This window comes from Pseudophryne corroboree, chromosome 11 (assembly GCF_028390025.1).
Source record: "Pseudophryne corroboree isolate aPseCor3 chromosome 11, aPseCor3.hap2, whole genome shotgun sequence".
NCBI classification, from domain to species: Eukaryota; Metazoa; Chordata; class Amphibia; order Anura; family Myobatrachidae; genus Pseudophryne; species Pseudophryne corroboree.
The window spans coordinates 52,635,155-52,653,670 of NC_086454.1; the positions used below are offsets into that span (position 1 = coordinate 52,635,155).

The 18,516-nt window shown below is 46.2% G+C and overlaps 1 protein-coding gene across 10 annotated transcripts in view; it reads left to right on the forward strand.

Moving 5' to 3' along the window:
* Positions 1–18,516, forward strand: part of PHF21A (PHD finger protein 21A) — a 307,695-nt gene that overhangs the window by 213,493 nt on the left and 75,686 nt on the right. For all 10 annotated transcript variants that reach the window (XM_063944307.1, XM_063944300.1, XM_063944305.1 and 7 more), the window contains 4 exons: positions 702–794; positions 881–932; positions 13,923–14,002; positions 15,699–15,759. In XM_063944307.1, coding sequence (XP_063800377.1) covers positions 702–794; positions 881–932; positions 13,923–14,002; positions 15,699–15,759 — 286 coding nt within the window. The remainder of the gene's footprint in view (positions 1–701; positions 795–880; positions 933–13,922; positions 14,003–15,698; positions 15,760–18,516) is intronic.

Consider the following 18,516-nt stretch of genomic DNA (forward strand, 5'->3'; position numbering starts at 1 on the left):
AGCCTCCCAGGCCCCTGTTAAATACCCATATCAACTGTTGAAAAAGTGCCAGTCCCACCCCCACAGGGAGAGGGAGTAGGTGTGCTAACTGGCTTGGAACGCACAACTGGAACTCATGTGTCACTTCCGGTGACTCGGCGGGTCTAATCCTGCACAGAGATACAATACGTAAATCGGGATAGTGGGTACAACTTAACCTAATGACAGCACCGCTGTGTCTGTGCCATAAAGGGCGGTGCGCGCCGTACGGTGTACAGCATCGTGCCTGGGTCCGTGCAGTGTTTGTGTTCCACCGGCCGGAAGTGAGACGTCACTTCTGGTCGGTCAGGACTTGGCATAATGGGACATCTAATAGTAACAGCTCCATTTAGATGCAATAAGCAATAGATAACAAGAGCATTAAGGATAACAATAACATAGGGGCTGTATATATACATTTTTTTATTTTATTTTTGTTAAAATGGGTTTTTAAATTGCACTAGCCTATGTATTTATTGTCCATAAAACTACTCTGCAGATTTACTGCTGAAGCTTTAGGCACCCTGACCGTAAAGTGGTCAGAGGTAAGCCACCCTATTGCCTGAGCTGGAAAACTAGGTGCCTGGCTTGATCCAAGGTTACATTTGCATATAGTGCCGGGACGCTGTCTTTCTATGACCAATGTTCCCAGAGACTCTACGTAATTACTGTTTTCTTTCCAGACAATTAAAACTCAGGTGGAAACCGAGAAACCAACTGAAAGCAGTACAACAATACCACCTGCCACAAAGCCAAAGCGAGAGGAAAACCCACAGGTAGAACCATATGAAAGTGAAATAGATGGAATTGTGTTGGGTTGCCCAAAGTCTTTCGTGAATGAATGTTGTTCTCTCGTTCACAGAAACTCGCCTTCATGGTGTCACTAGGATTGGTAACGCACGACCACTTAGAAGGTAAGCGTAGAATCCATTCATGTGTTCCTGCATCAGTTTTTCTCTCCTTTATCCATCCGGGTGAACAGACTGACAGTGGGATTTAGATCCTCCCACTGAAGGGAGTGCGCTTAAAATGAGGAAAGGACAAGGCTCCTACCTGCCTGCTTAACCACCCTTTCCACAGAAGGAACCATTGCCAGTGCTGTCCGTCATCAGCCCTGCCATCGAATGGTTGATGGCTCCAACCTTTTCTCTCTTTTTCTTCCACACTGAAACCTTATCTATTCATCTGTCTCCTCCTCTTCTCTCTCTCTCTCTCCTCCTCTTCTCTCTGTCTCTCTCTCTCTCCTCCTCTCCTCTCTGTCTCTCTCTCTCTCCTCCTCTCCTCTCTGTCTCTCTCTCTCTCCTCCTCTTCTCTCTGTCTCTCTCTCTCTCCTCCTCTTCTCTCTGTCTCTCTCTCTCTCCTCCTCTTCTCTCTGTCTCTCTCTCTCTCCTCCTCTTCTCTCTGTCTCTCTCTCCTCCTCTTCTCTCTGTCTCTCTCTCTCTCTCTCTGTCTCTCTCTCTCTCTCCTCCTCTTCTCTCTGTCTCTCTCTCTCTCCTCCTCTCCTCTCTGTCTCTCTCTCTCTCCTCTTCTCTCTGTCTCTCTCTCTCTCCTCCTCTCCTCTCTGTCTCTCTCTCTCTCCTCTTCTCTCCTCTCTGTCTCTCTCTCTCTCCTCTTCTCTCTGTCTCTCTCTCTCTCCTCCTCTTCTCTCTGTCTCTCTCTCTCTCCTCTTCTCTCTGTCTCTCCTCCTCTTCTCTCTGTCTCTCTCTCTCTCCTCCTCTTCTCTCTGTCTCTCTCTCTCTCTCTCTCTCTCTCTCTCCTCCTCCTCTTCTCTCTGTCTCTCTCTCTCTCCTCCTCCTCTTCTCTCTGTCTCTCTCTCTCTCCTCCTCCTCTTCTCTCTGTCTCTCTCTCTCTCCTCCTCTCTCTCTCTCTCTCCTCCTCTCTCTCTCTCTCTCTCTCTCTCCTCCTCTTCTCTCTGTCTCTCTCTCTCTCTCCCCCCCCCCCCCCCCCCCCCCCTTACAGTATTAACTCTCTCTGGCGGGGGTGACCAAAATTTGCATGCCTGTGATCCCTTATACAGATGGAGCCATCTTTATCTTGGCCTTTAATAGGATTAACTGAGCCAGGGCAGTTAGACTTAATCCCCTGCTGTAATGATTTAATCCCCTGATGTATTGTGTTCTCTGTATTGTATTGCAGCTGAAGACAATAGATGAAAGGCTTATGCTAATAAACCACGGTGTGCCTAGGCACAGCAGAGAAGCCAAGATAAACGTGGCTCCATCTGTACATTGGCTGAGCACAGCCAAGGTTTTCTTCATTCCCGCTCTACCAGAAAAGACTGTATAGGAGTTCCTTGGAGGCGATTCACCGATGTGCATTATCTTCCATTGTAGCCATTGACATCTGAACCTTATTCATCGTCACATTTTGGCTTCACAGTGGCTTTTCCAATTAGTGTATTTGTGTTTTGGCAACAAGTTTTTGGGGGCACATCTGATCTAAGTAATGTGGGCTTTTTTTTTCATACTTCGTACAATGCGCTGCACTGTCTGGGCGTTCAGAGACGGAGATAGGATATATGAATAATCTGGGAGATAAATAGCTGAAAATATAACGAATGCAAAACAAACGTTTCTCTCAGCAGTGGCTCCGCTTCTCCTACTCTCCTGTGTTTTCAGAAAAATTATAAATACATGAGACAGATGTAGACAGATATGCGGTAGGTAAATATATAGATATGAGTTAGGTAGATAGATACGAGATAGCAGATAGATACAGTAAATCGATATGACATGTATAAGATGGGGAGAGAGATATTAAGCAGGGAGTTACATACAGTATGGCGTGATGGTTTCTTGTAGCGACATAGCAACGGAATTGTTGTGTTTGGCATTTGATCGATACAAGCATGTAACCAATGTACAATGAGCTATAGGGTGAGTTTTCACTAATACTACATTACATGAGAAAAGTAAAAAGGATAGACACAAAATGTAGTAAGAAAATAAGTTAGGCACTATTTCTAAACACATCGCATGTATCCAACAAATGTCCAATATTCAGTCAGTACACCCTCAGTTTCTGTTACTGTGGGGCAGATGTATTAAGCCTGGAGAAGTGGTAAAACAGTGATAAGTGGAAGGCGATAATGCACCAGCCAATCATCTCCTAACTGTTAATTTACATATTGGATCTGATTGGCTGGTGCATTATCACCTTGTACTTATCACTGCTTTATCACTTCTCCAGGCTTACTACATCTGCCCCATTGTTACTTCAATGCTAGTTAAAATAGACAGTGACTCTCTATTCTATCAACTTCCCATCCACAGACATGAATGCGTCTTCTGTTATATTAAAAAGGAAAACTATATTTATCTGTGTAAGCAGTCTGGGGCCCCCCTGCTCTTCTGTAAAGGCCACCTCCTCCTCCTCATCTAGTAGTAGGACCCTTTGCGACGTGTCCACTGTCTGTATTTGTCCCCCACATTAATGACTGCTAAAGTGGGTTTTCCTACTTTCCTGATAACGTTTTTAGCAAATCCATGGTGGTCTTTAGACTGTCCCTCCCACAAATGTTGTTGTTTGTTTGTTTTTTTGTTTGTTTTTTTTTACCGTGTTTTCACTTCAGCTGGGAGATAATTCCTTTTAGGATAGGACATTAAATCGGGTTCCACACCAATACTACATGGTCTGTCTGGGTCGGACAATGTGGGTTTATTTCTGCGCCCATGTAGGTGTGAGCTTTCCTCCCGCAGTTACACGCATTGTGCCCAGCCGCACATTGCTTAATTCCAACTGACCCATGCTGTTCATTCCGGTTTCACTTAGTTTGTCTGCACCTGTTGTATAAGACATGAACTTTAGATGGATAAAGAAAAAATAAACAATGTACAGTCCTCTTATTGCTCATGTACCATGTTACACACCTATAGTCCTCTTATTGCTCATGTACCATGTTACACACCTATAGTCCTCTTATTGCTCATGTACCATGTTACACACCTACAGTCCTCTTATCGCTCATGTACCATGTTACACACCTATAGTCCTCTTATTGCTCATGTACCATGTTACACACCTATAGTCCTCTTATTGCTCATGTACCATGTTACACACCTATAGTCCTCTTATCGCTTATGTACCATGTTACACACCTATAGTCCTCTTATCGCTCATGTACCATGTTACACACCTACAGTATAGTCCTCTTATTCCTCATGTACCATGTTACACACCTATAGTCCTCTTATCGCTCATGTACCATGTTACACACCTATAGTCCTCTTATTGCTCATGTACCATGTTACACACCTACAGTCCTCTTATCGCTCATGTACCATGTTACACACCTATAGTCCTCTTATTGCTCATGTACCATGTTACACACCTACAGTATAGTCCTCTTATCGCTTATGTACCATGTTACACACCTATAGTCCTCTTATCGCTCATGTACCATGTTACACACCTACAGTCCTCTTATCGCTCATGTACCATGTTACACACCTATAGTCCTCTTATTGCTCATGTACCATGTTACACACCTACAGTATAGTCCTCTTATTGCTCATGTACCATGTTACACACCTATAGTCCTCTTATCGCTCATGTACCATGTTACACACCTACAGTATAGTCCTCTTATTCCTCATGTACCATGTTACACACCTATAGTCCTCTTATCGCTCATGTACCATGTTACACACCTATAGTCCTCTTATTGCTCATGTACCATGTTACACACCTACAGTCCTCTTATCGCTCATGTACCATGTTACACACCTATAGTCCTCTTATTGCTCATGTACCATGTTACACACCTATAGTCCTCTTATTGCTCATGTACCATGTTACACACCTATAGTCCTCTTATCGCTCATGTACCATGTTACACACCTATAGTCCTCTTATTGCTCATGTACCATGTTACACACCTACAGTATAGTCCTCTTATTGCTCATGTACCATGTTACACACCTATAGTCCTCTTATTGCTCATGTACCATGTTACACACCTATAGTCCTCTTATCGCTCATGTACCATGTTACACACCTATAGTCCTCTTATTGCTCATGTACCATGTTACACACCTACAGTATAGTCCTCTTATTGCTCATGTACCATGTTACACACCTATAGTCCTCTTATCGCTTATGTACCATGTTACACACCTATAGTCCTCTTATCGCTCATGTACCATGTTACACACCTATAGTCCTCTTATTGCTCATGTACCATGTTACACACCTACAGTCCTCTTATCGCTCATGTACCATGTTACACACCTATAGTCCTCTTATTGCTCATGTACCATGTTACACACCTATAGTCCTCTTATTGCTCATGTACCATGTTACACACCTATAGTCCTCTTATCGCTCATGTACCATGTTACACACCTATAGTCCTCTTATTGCTCATGTACCATGTTACACACCTATAGTCCTCTTATCGCTCATGTACCATGTTACACACCTATAGTCCTCTTATCGCTCTTGTATCATGTTACACACCTATAGTCCTCTTATCGCTCTTGTATCATGTTACACACCTATAGTCCTCTTATTGCTCATGTACCATGTTACACACCTATAGTCCTCTTATCGCTCATGTACCATGTTACACACCTATAGTCCTCTTATCGCTCTTGTATCATTTTACACACCTATAGTCCTCTTATTGCTCATGTACCATGTTACACACCTACAGTATAGTCCTCTTATTGCTCATGTACCATGTTACACACCTATAGTCCTCTTATCGCTTATGTACCATGTTACACACCTATAGTCCTCTTATTGCTCATGTACCATGTTACACACCTATAGTCCTCTTATTGCTCATGTACCATGTTACACACCTACAGTATAGTCCTCTTATTGCTCATGTACCATGTTACACACCTATAGTCCTCTTATCGCTTATGTACCATGTTACACACCTACAGTATAGTCCTCTTATTGCTCATGTACCATGTTACACACCTATAGTCCTCTTATCGCTTATGTACCATGTTACACACCTATAGTCCTCTTATTGCTCATGTACCATGTTACACACCTATAGTCCTCTTATTGCTCATGTACCATGTTACACACCTACAGTATAGTCCTCTTATCGCTCTTGTATCATGTTACACACCTATAGTCCTCTTATCGCTCTTGTATCATGTTACACACCTATAGTCCTCTTATTGCTCATGTACCATGTTACACACCTATAGTCCTCTTATCGCTCATGTACCATGTTACACACCTATAGTCCTCTTATCGCTCTTGTATCATTTTACACACCTATAGTCCTCTTATTGCTCATGTACCATGTTACACACCTACAGTATAGTCCTCTTATTGCTCATGTACCATGTTACACACCTATAGTCCTCTTATCGCTTATGTACCATGTTACACACCTATAGTCCTCTTATTGCTCATGTACCATGTTACACACCTATAGTCCTCTTATTGCTCATGTACCATGTTACACACCTACAGTATAGTCCTCTTATTGCTCATGTACCATGTTACACACCTATAGTCCTCTTATCGCTTATGTACCATGTTACACACCTATAGTCCTCTTATTGCTCATGTACCATGTTACACACCTACAGTATAGTCCTCTTATTGCTCATGTACCATGTTACACACCTATAGTCCTCTTATCGCTTATGTACCATGTTACACACCTATAGTCCTCTTATTGCTCATGTACCATGTTACACACCTATAGTCCTCTTATTGCTCATGTACCATGTTACACACCTACAGTATAGTCCTCTTATTGCTCATGTACCATGTTACACACCTATAGTCCTCTTATCGCTTATGTACCATGTTACACACCTATAGTCCTCTTATCGCTCATGTACCATGTTACACACCTACAGTATAGTCCTCTTATTCCTCATGTACCATGTTACACACCTATAGTCCTCTTATCGCTCATGTACCATGTTACACACCTATAGTCCTCTTATTGCTCATGTACCATGTTACACACCTATAGTCCTCTTATTGCTCATGTACCATGTTACACACCTATAGTCCTCTTATCGCTCATGTACCATGTTACACACCTATAGTCATCTTATCGCTCATGTACCATGTTACACACCTATAGTCCTCTTATCTCTCATGTACCATGTTACACACCTATAGTCCTCTTATCGCTCATGTACCATGTTACACACCTATAGTCCTCTTATTTGTCATGTACCATGTTACACACCTATAGTCCTCTTTTCTCTGACGTCCTAAGTGGATGCTGGGGACTCCGTAAGGACCATGGGGAATAGCGGCTCCGCAGGAGACAGGGCACAAAAGTAAAAGCTTTAGGATCAGGTGGTGTGCACTGGCTCCTCCCCCTATGACCCTCCTCCAAGCCTCAGTTAGGTTTTTGTGCCCGGCCGAGAAGGGTGCAATCTAGGTGGCTCTCCTAAAGAGCTGCTTAGAGTAAAAGTTTTGTTAGGTTTTTTATTTTCAGTGAGTCCTGCTGGCAACAGGCTCACTGCAACGAGGGACTTAGGGGAGAAGAAGTGAACTCACCTGCGTGCAGGATGGATTGGCTTCTTAGGCTACTGGACACTAGCTCCAGAGGGACGATCACAGGTACAGCCTGGATGGGTCACCGGAGCCACGCCGCCGACCCCCTTGCAGATGCTGAAGAGAGAAGAGGTCCAGAAATCGGCGGCTGAAGACTTCCCAGTCTTCTTAAGGTAGCGCACAGCACGGCAGCTGTGCGCCATTGCTCTCAGCACACTTCACACCAACGGTCACTGAGGGTGCAGGGCGCTGGGGGGGGCGCCCTGGGCAGCAATGAAAGTACCTATGCTGGCTAAAAATACATCACATATAGCCTCTGGGGCTATATGGATGTATTTAACCCCTGCCAGGTTGTCAGAAAAACGGGAGAAGAAGCCCGCCGAAAAGGGGGCGGGGCCTATTCTCAGCACACAGCGCCATTTTCCTACACAGCTCCGCTGCTAGGAAGGCTCCCAGGCTCTCCCCTGCACTGCACTACAGAAACAGGGTTAAAACAGAGAGGGGGGGCATTTTGTGTGGCGATATTATAATATATTAAGATGCTATAAGGGAAAACACTTATATAAGGTTGTCCCTGTATAATTATAGCGTTTTGGTGTGTGCTGGCAAACTCTCCCTCTGTCTCCCCAAAGGGCTAGTGGGGTCCTGTCCTCTATCAGAGCATTCCCTGTGTGTGTGCTGTGTGTCGGTACGTGTGTGTCGACATGTATGAGGACGATGTTGGTGAGGAGGCGGAGCAATTGCCATGTCACTCTCTAGGGAGTCGACACCGGAATGGATGGCTTATTTAGGGAATTACGTGATAATGTCAACACGCTGCAAGGTCGGTTGACGACATGAGACGGCCGGCAAACCAATTAGTACCTGTCCAGGCGTCTCAAACACCGTCAGGGGCTTTAAAACGCCCATTACCTCAGTCGGTCGACACAGACACGGACACTGACTCCAGTGTCGACGGTGAAGAAACAAACGTATTTTCCATTAGGGCCACACGTTACATGTTAAGGGCAATGAAGGAGGTGTTACATATTTCTGATACTACAAGTACCACAAAAAAGGGTATTATGTGGGGTGTGAAAAAACTACCTGTAGTTTTTCCTGAATCAGATAAATTAAATGAAGTGTGTGATGATGCGTGGGTTTTCCCCGATAGAAAATTATTGGCGTTATACCCTTTCCCACCAGAAGTTAGGGCGCGTTGGGAAACACCCCCTAGGGTGGATAAGGCGCTCACACGCTTATCAAAACAAGTGGCGTTACCGTCTCCAGATACGGCCGCCCTCAAGGAGCCAGCTGATAGGAGGCTGGAAAATATCCTAAAAAGTATATACACACATACTGGTGTTATACTGCGACCAGTGATCGCCTCAGCCTGGATGTGCAGCGCTGGGGTGGCTTGGTCGGATTCCCTGACTGAAAATATTGATACCCTTGACAGGGACAGTATTTTATTGACTATAGAGCATTTAAAAGATGCATTTCTATATATGCGAGATGCACAGAGGGATATTTGCACTCTGGCATCAAGAGTAAGTGCGATGTCCATGTCTGGCCAGAAGATGTTTATGGACACGACAGTGGTCAGGTGATGCAGATTCCAAACGGCACATGGAAGTATTGCCGTATAAAGGGGAGGAGTTATTTGGGGTCGGTCCATCGGACCTGGTGGCCACGGCAACAGCTGGAAAATCCACCTTTTTTACCCCAAGTCACATCTCAGCAGAAAAAGACACCGTCTTTTCAGCCTCAGTCCTTTCGTCCCCATAAGGGCAAGCGGGCAAAAGGCCAGTCATATCTGCCCAGGGGTAGAGGAAAGGGAAGAAGACTGCAGCAGGCAGCTCCTTCCCAGGAACAGAAGCCCTCCACCGCTTCTGCCAAGTCCTCAGCATGACGCTGGGGCCGTACAAGCGGACTCAGGTGCGGTGGGGGGTCGTCTCAAGAGTTTCAGTGCGCAGTGGGCTCACTCGCAAGTGGACCCCTGGATCCTACAAGTAGTATCCCAGGGGTACAGATTGGAAGTTCGAGACGTCTCCCCCTCGCAGGTTCCTGAAGTCTGCTTTACCAACGTCTCCCTCCGACAGGGAGGCAGTATTGGAAACAATTCACAAGCTGTATTCCCAGCAGGTGATAATCAAAGTACCCCTCCTACAACAAGGAAAGGGGTATTATTCCACACTATTTGTGGTACTGAAGCCAGACGGCTCGGTGAGACCTATTCTAAATCTGAAATCTTTGAACACTTACATACAAAGGTTCAAATCAAGATGGAGTCACTCAGAGCAGTGATAGCGAACCAGGAAGAAGGGGACTATATGGTGTCCCTGGACATCAAGGATGCTTACCTCCATGTCCCAATTTGCCCTTCTCACCAAGGGTACCTCAGGTTCGTGGTACAGAACTGTCACTATCAGTTTCAGACGCTGCCGTTTGGATTGTCCACGGCACCCCGGGTCTTTACCAAGGTAATGGCCGAAATGATGATTCTTCTTCAAAGAAAAGGCGTCTTAATTATCCCTTACTTGGACGATCTCCTGATAAGGGCAAGGTCCAGAGAACAGTTGGAGGTCGGAGTAGCACTATCTCAAGTAGTTCTACGACAGCACGGGTGGATTCTAAATATTCCAAAATCGCAGCTGATTCCGACGACACGTCTGCTGTTCCTAGGGATGATTCTGGACACAGTCCAGAAAAAGGTGTTTCTCCCGGAGGAGAAAGCCAGGGAGTTATCCGAGCTAGTTAGGAACCTCCTAGAACCAGGCCAAGTGTCAGTGCATCAATGCACAAGAGTCCTGGGAAAAATGGTGGCTTCTTACGAAGCGATTCCATTCGGCAGATTTCACGCAAGAATTTTTCAGTGGGATCTGCTGGACGAATGGTCCGGATCGCATCTTCAGATGCAATCACCGGATAATCCTGTCTCCAAGGACAAGGGTGTCTCTTCTGTGGTGGCTGCAGAGTGCTCATCTACTAGAGGGCAGCAGATTCGGCATTCAGGACTGGGTCCTGGTGACCACGGATGCCAGCCTGAGAGGCTGGGGAGCAGTCACACAGGGAAGAAATTTCCAAGGAGTGTGGTCAAGTCTGGAGACTTCTCTCCACATAAATATACTGGAGCTAAGGGCAATTTACAATGCTCTGAGCCTAGGAAGACCTCTGCTTCAAAGTCAACCGGTGCTGATCCAGTCGGACAACATCACGGCAGTCGCCCACGTAAACAGACAGGGCGGCACAAGAAGCAGGAGGGCAATGGCAGCAAGGATTCTTCGCTGGGCGAAAAATCATGTGATAACACTGTCAGCGGTGTTCATTCCGGGAGTGGACAACTGGGAAGCAGACTTCCTCAGCAGGCACGACCTCCACCCGGGAGAGTGGGGACTTCATCTGGAAGTCTTCCACATGATTGTGAACCGTTGGGAAAGACCAAAGGTGGACATGATGGCGTCCCGTCTGAACAAAATACTGGACAGGTATTGCGCCAGGTCAAGAGACCCTCAGGCAATAGCAGGGATGCTCTGGTAACACCGTGGGTGTACCAGTCGGTGTATGTGTTCCCTCCTCTGCCTCTCATACCCAAGGTACTGAGAATTATAAGACGGAGAGGAGTAAGAACTATACTCGAGGCTCCGGATTGGCCAAGAAGGACTTGGTACCCGGAACTTCAAGAGATACTAAGAAGGGACTTGCTTCAGCAAGGATCATGTCTGTTCCAAGTCTTACCGCGGCTGCGTTTGACGGCATGGCGGTTGAACGCCGGATCCTAAGGGAAAAAGGCATTCCGGAAGAGGTCATCCCTACCCTGGTCAGAGCCAGGAAGGAGGTGACCGCACAACATTATCACCACATTTGGCGAAAATATGTTGCATGGTGTGAGGCCAGGAAGGCCCCACGGAGGAATTTCAACTCTGTCGATTCCTGCATTTCCTGCAAACAGGAGTGTCTATGGGCCTCAAATTGGGGTCCATTAAGGTTCAAATTTCGGCCCTGTCGATTTTCTTCCAGAAAGAATTGGCTTCAGTTCCTGAAGTCCAGAAGTTTGTCAGGGGAGTACTGCATATACAACCCCCTTTTGTGCCTCCAGTGGCACTGTGGGATCTCAACGTAGTTCTGGGATTCCTCAAATCACATTGGTTTAAACCGCTCAAATCTGTGGATTTGAAATATCTCACATGGAAAGTGACCATGCTGTTGGCCCTGGCCTCGGCCAGGCGAGTGTCATAATTGGCGGCTTTGTCTCACAAAAGCCCATATCTGATTGTCCATTCGGACAGGGCAGAGCTGCGGACTCGTCCCCTGTTTCTCCCTAAGGTGGTGTCAGCGTTTCACCTGAACCAGCTTATTGTGGTACCTGCGGCTACTAGGGACTTGGAGGACTCCAAGTTGCTAGATGTTGTCAGGGCCCTGAAAATATATGTTTCCAGGACGGCTGGAGTCAGGAAAACTGACTTGCTGTTATCCTGTATGCACCCAAATACTGGGTGCTCTTGCTTCTAAGCAGACGATTGTTAGTTGGATGTGTAGTACAATTCAGCTTGCACATTCTGTGGCAGGCCTGCCACAGCCAAAATATGTAAATGCCCATTCCACAAGGAAGGTGGGCTCATCTTGGGCGGCTGCTCGAGGGGTCTCGGCTTTACAACTTTGCCGAGCTGCTACTTGGTCAGGGGCAAACACGTTTGCAAAATTCTACAAATTTGATACCCTGGCTGAGGAGGACCTGGAGTTCTCTCATTCGGTGCTGCAGAGTCATCCGCACTCTCCCGCCCGTTTGGGAGCTTTGGTATAATCCCCATGGTCCTTACGGAGTCCCCAGCATCCACTTAGGACGTCAGAGAAAATAAGAATTTACTTACCGATAATTCTATTTCTCGTAGTCCGTAGTGGATGCTGGGCGCCCATCCCAAGTGCGGATTGTCTGCAATACTTGTACATAGTTATTGTTAACTAAAACGGGTTATTATTGTTGTGAGCCATCTTTTCAGAGGCTCCGCTGTTATCATGCTGTTAACTGGGTTCAGATCACAGGTTGTACAGTGTGATTGGTGTGGCTGGTATGAGTCTTACCCGGGATTCAAAATCCTTCCTTATTGTGTACGCTCGTCCGGGCACAGTATCCTAACTGAGGCTTGGAGGAGGGTCATAGGGGGAGGAGCCAGTGCACACCACCTGATCCTAAAGCTTTTACTTTTGTGCCCTGTCTCCTGCGGAGCCGCTATTCCCCATGGTCCTTACGGAGTCCCCAGCATCCACTACGGACTACGAGAAATAGAATTATCGGTAAGTAAATTCTTATTATCGCTCATGTACCATGTTACACACCTACAGTATAGTCCTCTTATTGCTCCTGTACCATGGTACACACCTATAGTCCTCTTATTGCTCATGTACCATGTTACACACCTATAGTCCTCTTATCGCTCATGTACCATGTTACACACCTATAGTCCTCTTATCGCTCATGTACCATGTTACACACCTATAGTCCTCTTATCGCTCATGTACCATGTTACACACCTACAGTATAGTCCTCTTATCGCTCATGTACCATGTTACACACCTACAGTATAGTCCTCTTATTGCTCATGTACCATGTTACACACCTACAGTATAGTCCTCTTATTGCTCATGTACCATGTTACACACCTACAGTATAGTCCTCTTATTGCTCCTGTACCATGTTACACACCTACAGTATAGTCCTCTTATTGCTCCTGTACCATGTTACACACCTACAGTATAGTCCTCTTATTGCTCATGTACCATGTTACACACCTATAGTCCTCTTATTGCTCATGTACCATGTTACACACCTACAGTATAGTCCTCTTATTGCTCATGTACCATGTTACACACCTATAGTCCTCTTATCGCTCATGTACCATGTTACACACCTATAGTCCTCTTATTGCTCATGTACCATGTTACACACCTATAGTCCTCTTATCGCTCATGTACCATGTTACACACCTATAGTCCTCTTATCGCTCATGTACCATGTTACACACCTATAGTCCTCTTATCGCTCATGTACCATGTTACACACCTATAGTCCTCTTATCGCTCATGTACCATGTTACACACCTATAGTCCTCTTATTGCTCATGTACCATGTTACACACCTATAGTCCTCTTATTGCTCATGTACCATGTTACACACCTATAGTCCTCTTATCGCTCATGTACCATGTTACACACCTATAGTCCTCTTATCGCTCATGTACCATGTTACACACCTATAGTCCTCTCATCGCTCATGTACCATGTTACACACCTATAGTCCTCTCATCACTCTTGTACCATGTTACACACCTTTTAGTTCTCTTTCCACTAATGCACCATGTTAGACCATTTGTCCTCTTATCGCTCATGCATCATGTTAAACCCCTTTACTCCTAAATAAACTGATGTATTTTTTGCAGAAATTCAAAGTAAAAGGCAAGAAAGGAAAAGAAGAACGACCGCCAACCCGGTGTACAGCGGGGCAGTATTTGAACCAGAGGTGGGGAGATACTGTATAGAACTACATCATTTGTTTTTCATATTGCACACAAACACTGATGGTCACACAAATACACTGTGGGTACTAATATCTCGCACCCAGCTAGTGGTGACATGTACATGAAGCGGCTACTAGGAACATTATATTCCGTATTATTAAGCCCCTGTAACTTAGTGCTAGACAAAGTTAAAGAGCTGTGTATATTAGTAGTCCGCTTCTGTTGATAATGCGGTCACTGCTTGTGTAGAGTGATCAGGCCTGATCTCTTGTGGCCAGGCGGGATAAAGCTTAGCAGAAACGGGGCATATCCTTGCCTAAAGTGAGTGTGGTCTAAATCGTCCTGATTTTGCATGTGTGTTAATAGGGGAATACTGGAAAGAAAAGTCTTTAATTCCCTCATTGCACTATAATGTTGAGCCCAGAGTTGTCAACAGAGCAGTCTGGAGCACATATTAAGCAATTAGCTGTGGGCCAAATAAAAGCATTCTTCTCCATTGCAAGAAGTAGCGTAAATGAAGGTGTGATCTTGTATCAAGGGCATAAGGATCTGGGCCAAATTGTGATGGCTAGAAGACTGGGTCAGGAGCATCTCCACAATTGCAAGTCTTGCGGTGTGTTCCAGGTGCGCAGGGGTGAGTACCTACCAAAAGTGGTCCAAGGAAAGTGAAGCGGCTACAGGGTAATGGGTGTCCAAGGCTCATTTGTGTGTGAGGGGAGCGGTGGCTAGCCTGCCTGGTGTGATCCCACAGAAGATATACTGTAGCACAAATTGCAGAAAAAGTTATTGCTGGCTATGATGGAAAGGTTTCAGAAGACACAGCGGATCACAGCTCGTTGCATAGCCGCTGACCGGTCAGCGTGCCCATGCTGACTCCCGTTCATTGCTGAAAGCGCCTACAATGGCCACGTGAGCATCAGATCTGGACCATGGAGCAGTGGAAGAAGGTGACGTGGTCTCCTGAGTCTTCTTTTCTTTTACATCCTGTTGATGGCTGGATGTCTGTGCGTTGTTTACCTGGGGAAGAGATGGCACCAGGATACACTATGGGAAGAAGGCAGATACTCTGCTGGGAAACCTTAGGTCCTGCCATTAATGTTTATGTTACTATGAAATGTACCACCTACCTAAAGATTGTTGCAGGCCAAGTAAACCCCTTTATGGCATTGGTATTCCCTGATGGCAGTGGCCTCTTTCAGCAGGATAACGCTCCCTGCCACACTGCATTGGTCAGGAATGGTTTGAGGAACATGACGGAGAGTTCAAGGTGTTGACTTGGCCTCCAAATTTCCCAGATCTCAATCTAATCGAGCGTGTGCTGGAAAAAAAACAAGTTCCAGCCATGGAGGCCCTACCTCACGTCTTACAGGACTTATAGGATCTGCTGCGAACGTCTTGATGGCAGATACAGCAGGACACCTTCAGAGGTCTTGCGGAGTCAATGCCTTGGGGGTCAGAGCTGTTTTGGTGGCACAAGGGGGACCTACACGATATTAGCCAGGTGGTTTTAATGTTATAGCTGATGCGGATGTATGTATGTACATATGTGTGTGTATATGTATATGTGCATGTATGTATGTGTGTATGTATGTATATATTAGACTAGTATAGATTAATTAATTATTAATACTACCTGTATCCTTGACAGTGTGATGGTCTTTATGATATGTGTAACGAGTGGTCCTTTCTCCATTGCAGCGTAAGAAGAGTGCAGTGACGTACCTGAACAGCACAATGCATCCGGGAACACGGAAGAGAGGTAAACCCTCAGTGCTGCGTTCTTTCCGCTTCCTTCTCTTCTCGCTCTGTCTCTGTGCTGCTTTGTGTCAGCTTAGTGCAGGCATTTGTGGGACAGCCATGGGGCCTTGTTGGACTTGCATGATACTGCTGATGGTGTTCTACTAACTCTCTTGCCTATAATACTTAAATCGTAGAATATGGCCTATGTTTCTGCATGTAGAATCTTCATTAACAGTGTGCTATATTCCATAGTCTCTCTGTACACTTTGCAAGTGGAGCATAGTCATAGTCTAGTCTTACTATATTATTTTAGGGTCATTTTTCAGCTTTCTGTAAAAATAGTGGTCACTCCCGGAGTGTTTGTGAAAGAAGATCTGTAGGAACAACAGGATGCAGAGTGATTCTTACTAACATTGCTCCAACCACACAACCCTCAAACAGCAAATGACTGTGTTATCTGTCTAGACTAGAGCAAGTTCTATAATGAGAGCAAATCTTATGTGGTGGTGTCATCAGTAACCCTTACGGTCTCTTGTTAGAGATCACCATATAACTCCTGTAGTACGGGGCGGAAGCTGAGCTGAACATAAGTATGTTTGCTAACCATATGTTGCTTATTGCATTTTTGCACTGCGCATTCTCCGAGCAATGCCGATTTCTACGCATTTTTGTTCACATATTCATTTACTAATGAGTAGGCGTACTTGGGAATTTAGCAGCGGCTCCTTACCGGTCTGGACAGGGGGGTCTATCTGTCGCCAATCTCCCAACGGTAATTGATGGCTAACATCATCGGGAGGCGGGGCTTAAGTCCACCGGCAGCAAGGGGTGAGGCTTAAGTCTGGTACAGTTCGCAAACAGCCTGACTTCTATGGACTGCATCGGTTGCAGCCCGTGGAAGCCAGAAAGGGCTGCCAAATTAGCAAGGGAGTGGCTTTCTATGGGAAGCACTCTCTCTGCTATCGCAGTCCGGACTGGCAGTCTCAGCTGGAGTAAACACCTCCCCCAGGGTCTGCCTGTCTGGCTGTGCTTAGCAGGGAGCGCTTCCTATGAAAAGTCACTGCCACTGCAAGGCAGTCTCTGCAAGTGGCAGATTATACTGGGGGGACTGCAGTCCTGCAGCCCATAGGTAAAATCCGTCTCTGCTTGGGATTGTAATAGGGTGTCTGGTGAGGACATGACAATGCAGTTGCCAGCCGTGCCAAGTTGGCTGTACTGTAGGTAAAAATACGTCTGTCCACTGATGATGCTGATGGCTAACAGGCGCACGCAGGGGGATCCCATCGGGAGATGTGTACAGCGCTGCATACGGGCAAACAATGTTCGTGTTTGTTTCTTTACACTATTTTAGCGCAACATTCCTCAGATTGACTTTCATCCCTGCGTCAGGCCGAATGTGCTTTATTCAGCACATGAAAGAGTTCTCCTGTGTAGCAGGCTGACCATTTAAAAATGAAATTCCTTGAGAGATCATTTTCTGGATGGCTATTTGTTACTTAAAAAAAAAATTGCCCCCTCAGTACAAATTTAGTATCTTTATTTTCTCTAACGTCCTAGTGGATGCTGGGGACTCCGTCAGGACCATGGGGAATAGCGGCTCCGCAGGAGACAGGGCACAAAAGCAAGCTTTTAGGATCACATGGTGTGTACTGGCTCCTCCCCCTATGACCCTCCTCCAAGCCTCAGTTAGGTTTTTGTGCCCGGCCGAGAAGGGTGCAATCTAGGTGGCTCTCTTAAAGAGTTACTTAGAAAAAGTTTTTAGGTTCTTTATTTTCAGTGAGTCCTGCTGGCAACAGGCTCACTGCATCGAGGGACTTAGGGGAGAGATTTTCAACTCACCTGCGTGCAGGATGGATTGGATTCTTAGGCTACTGGACATAGCTCCAGAGGGAGTCGGAACACAGGGCTCGCCCTGGGGTTCGTCCCGGAGCCGCGCCGCCGACCCCCCTTGCAGACGCTGAAGATGAAGAGGTCCGGAACCAGGCGGCAGAAGACTCTCAGTCTTCATCAGGTAGCGCACAGCACTGCAGCTGTGCGCCATTGTTGTCAGCACACTTCACACAGCGGTCACGGAGGGTGCAGGGCGCTGGGGGGGGGCGCCCTGGGCAGCAATGTATAATACCTGTATGGCGAAAAATACATCACATATAGCCCTTGAGGCTATATGGATGTATTTAACCCCTGCCAGATATCTAAAACTCCGGAGAAGAAGCCAGCCGAAAAGGGGGCGGGGCCTATTCTCCTCAGCACACAGCGCCATTTTCCCTCACAGAAAGGCTGGTGGGAAGGCTCCCATGCTCTCCCCTGCACTGCACTACAGAAACAGGGTTAAAACAGAGAGGGGGGGCACTGATTTGGCGATATGTATATATATTAAAATGCTATAAGGGAGGAACACTTATATAAAGGTTGTCCCTGGATAATTATAGCGTTTTGGTGTGTGCTGGCAAACTCTCCCTCTGTCTCCCCAAAGGGCTAGTGGGTCCTGTCCTCTATCAGAGCATTCCCTATGTGTGTGCTGTATGTCGGTACGTGTGTGTCGACATGTATGAGGAAAATATTGGTGAGGAGGCGGAGCAAATTGCCTGTAATGGTGATGTCACTCTCTAGGGAGTCGACACCGGAATGGATGGCTTATTTATGGAAATTACGTGACAATGTCAACACGCTGCAAGCCGGTTGACGACATGAGAGGGCCGGCGAACAAATTAGTATCTGTCCAGGCGTCTCAAACACCGTCAGGGGCTGTAAAATGCCCATTTACCTCAGTCGGTCG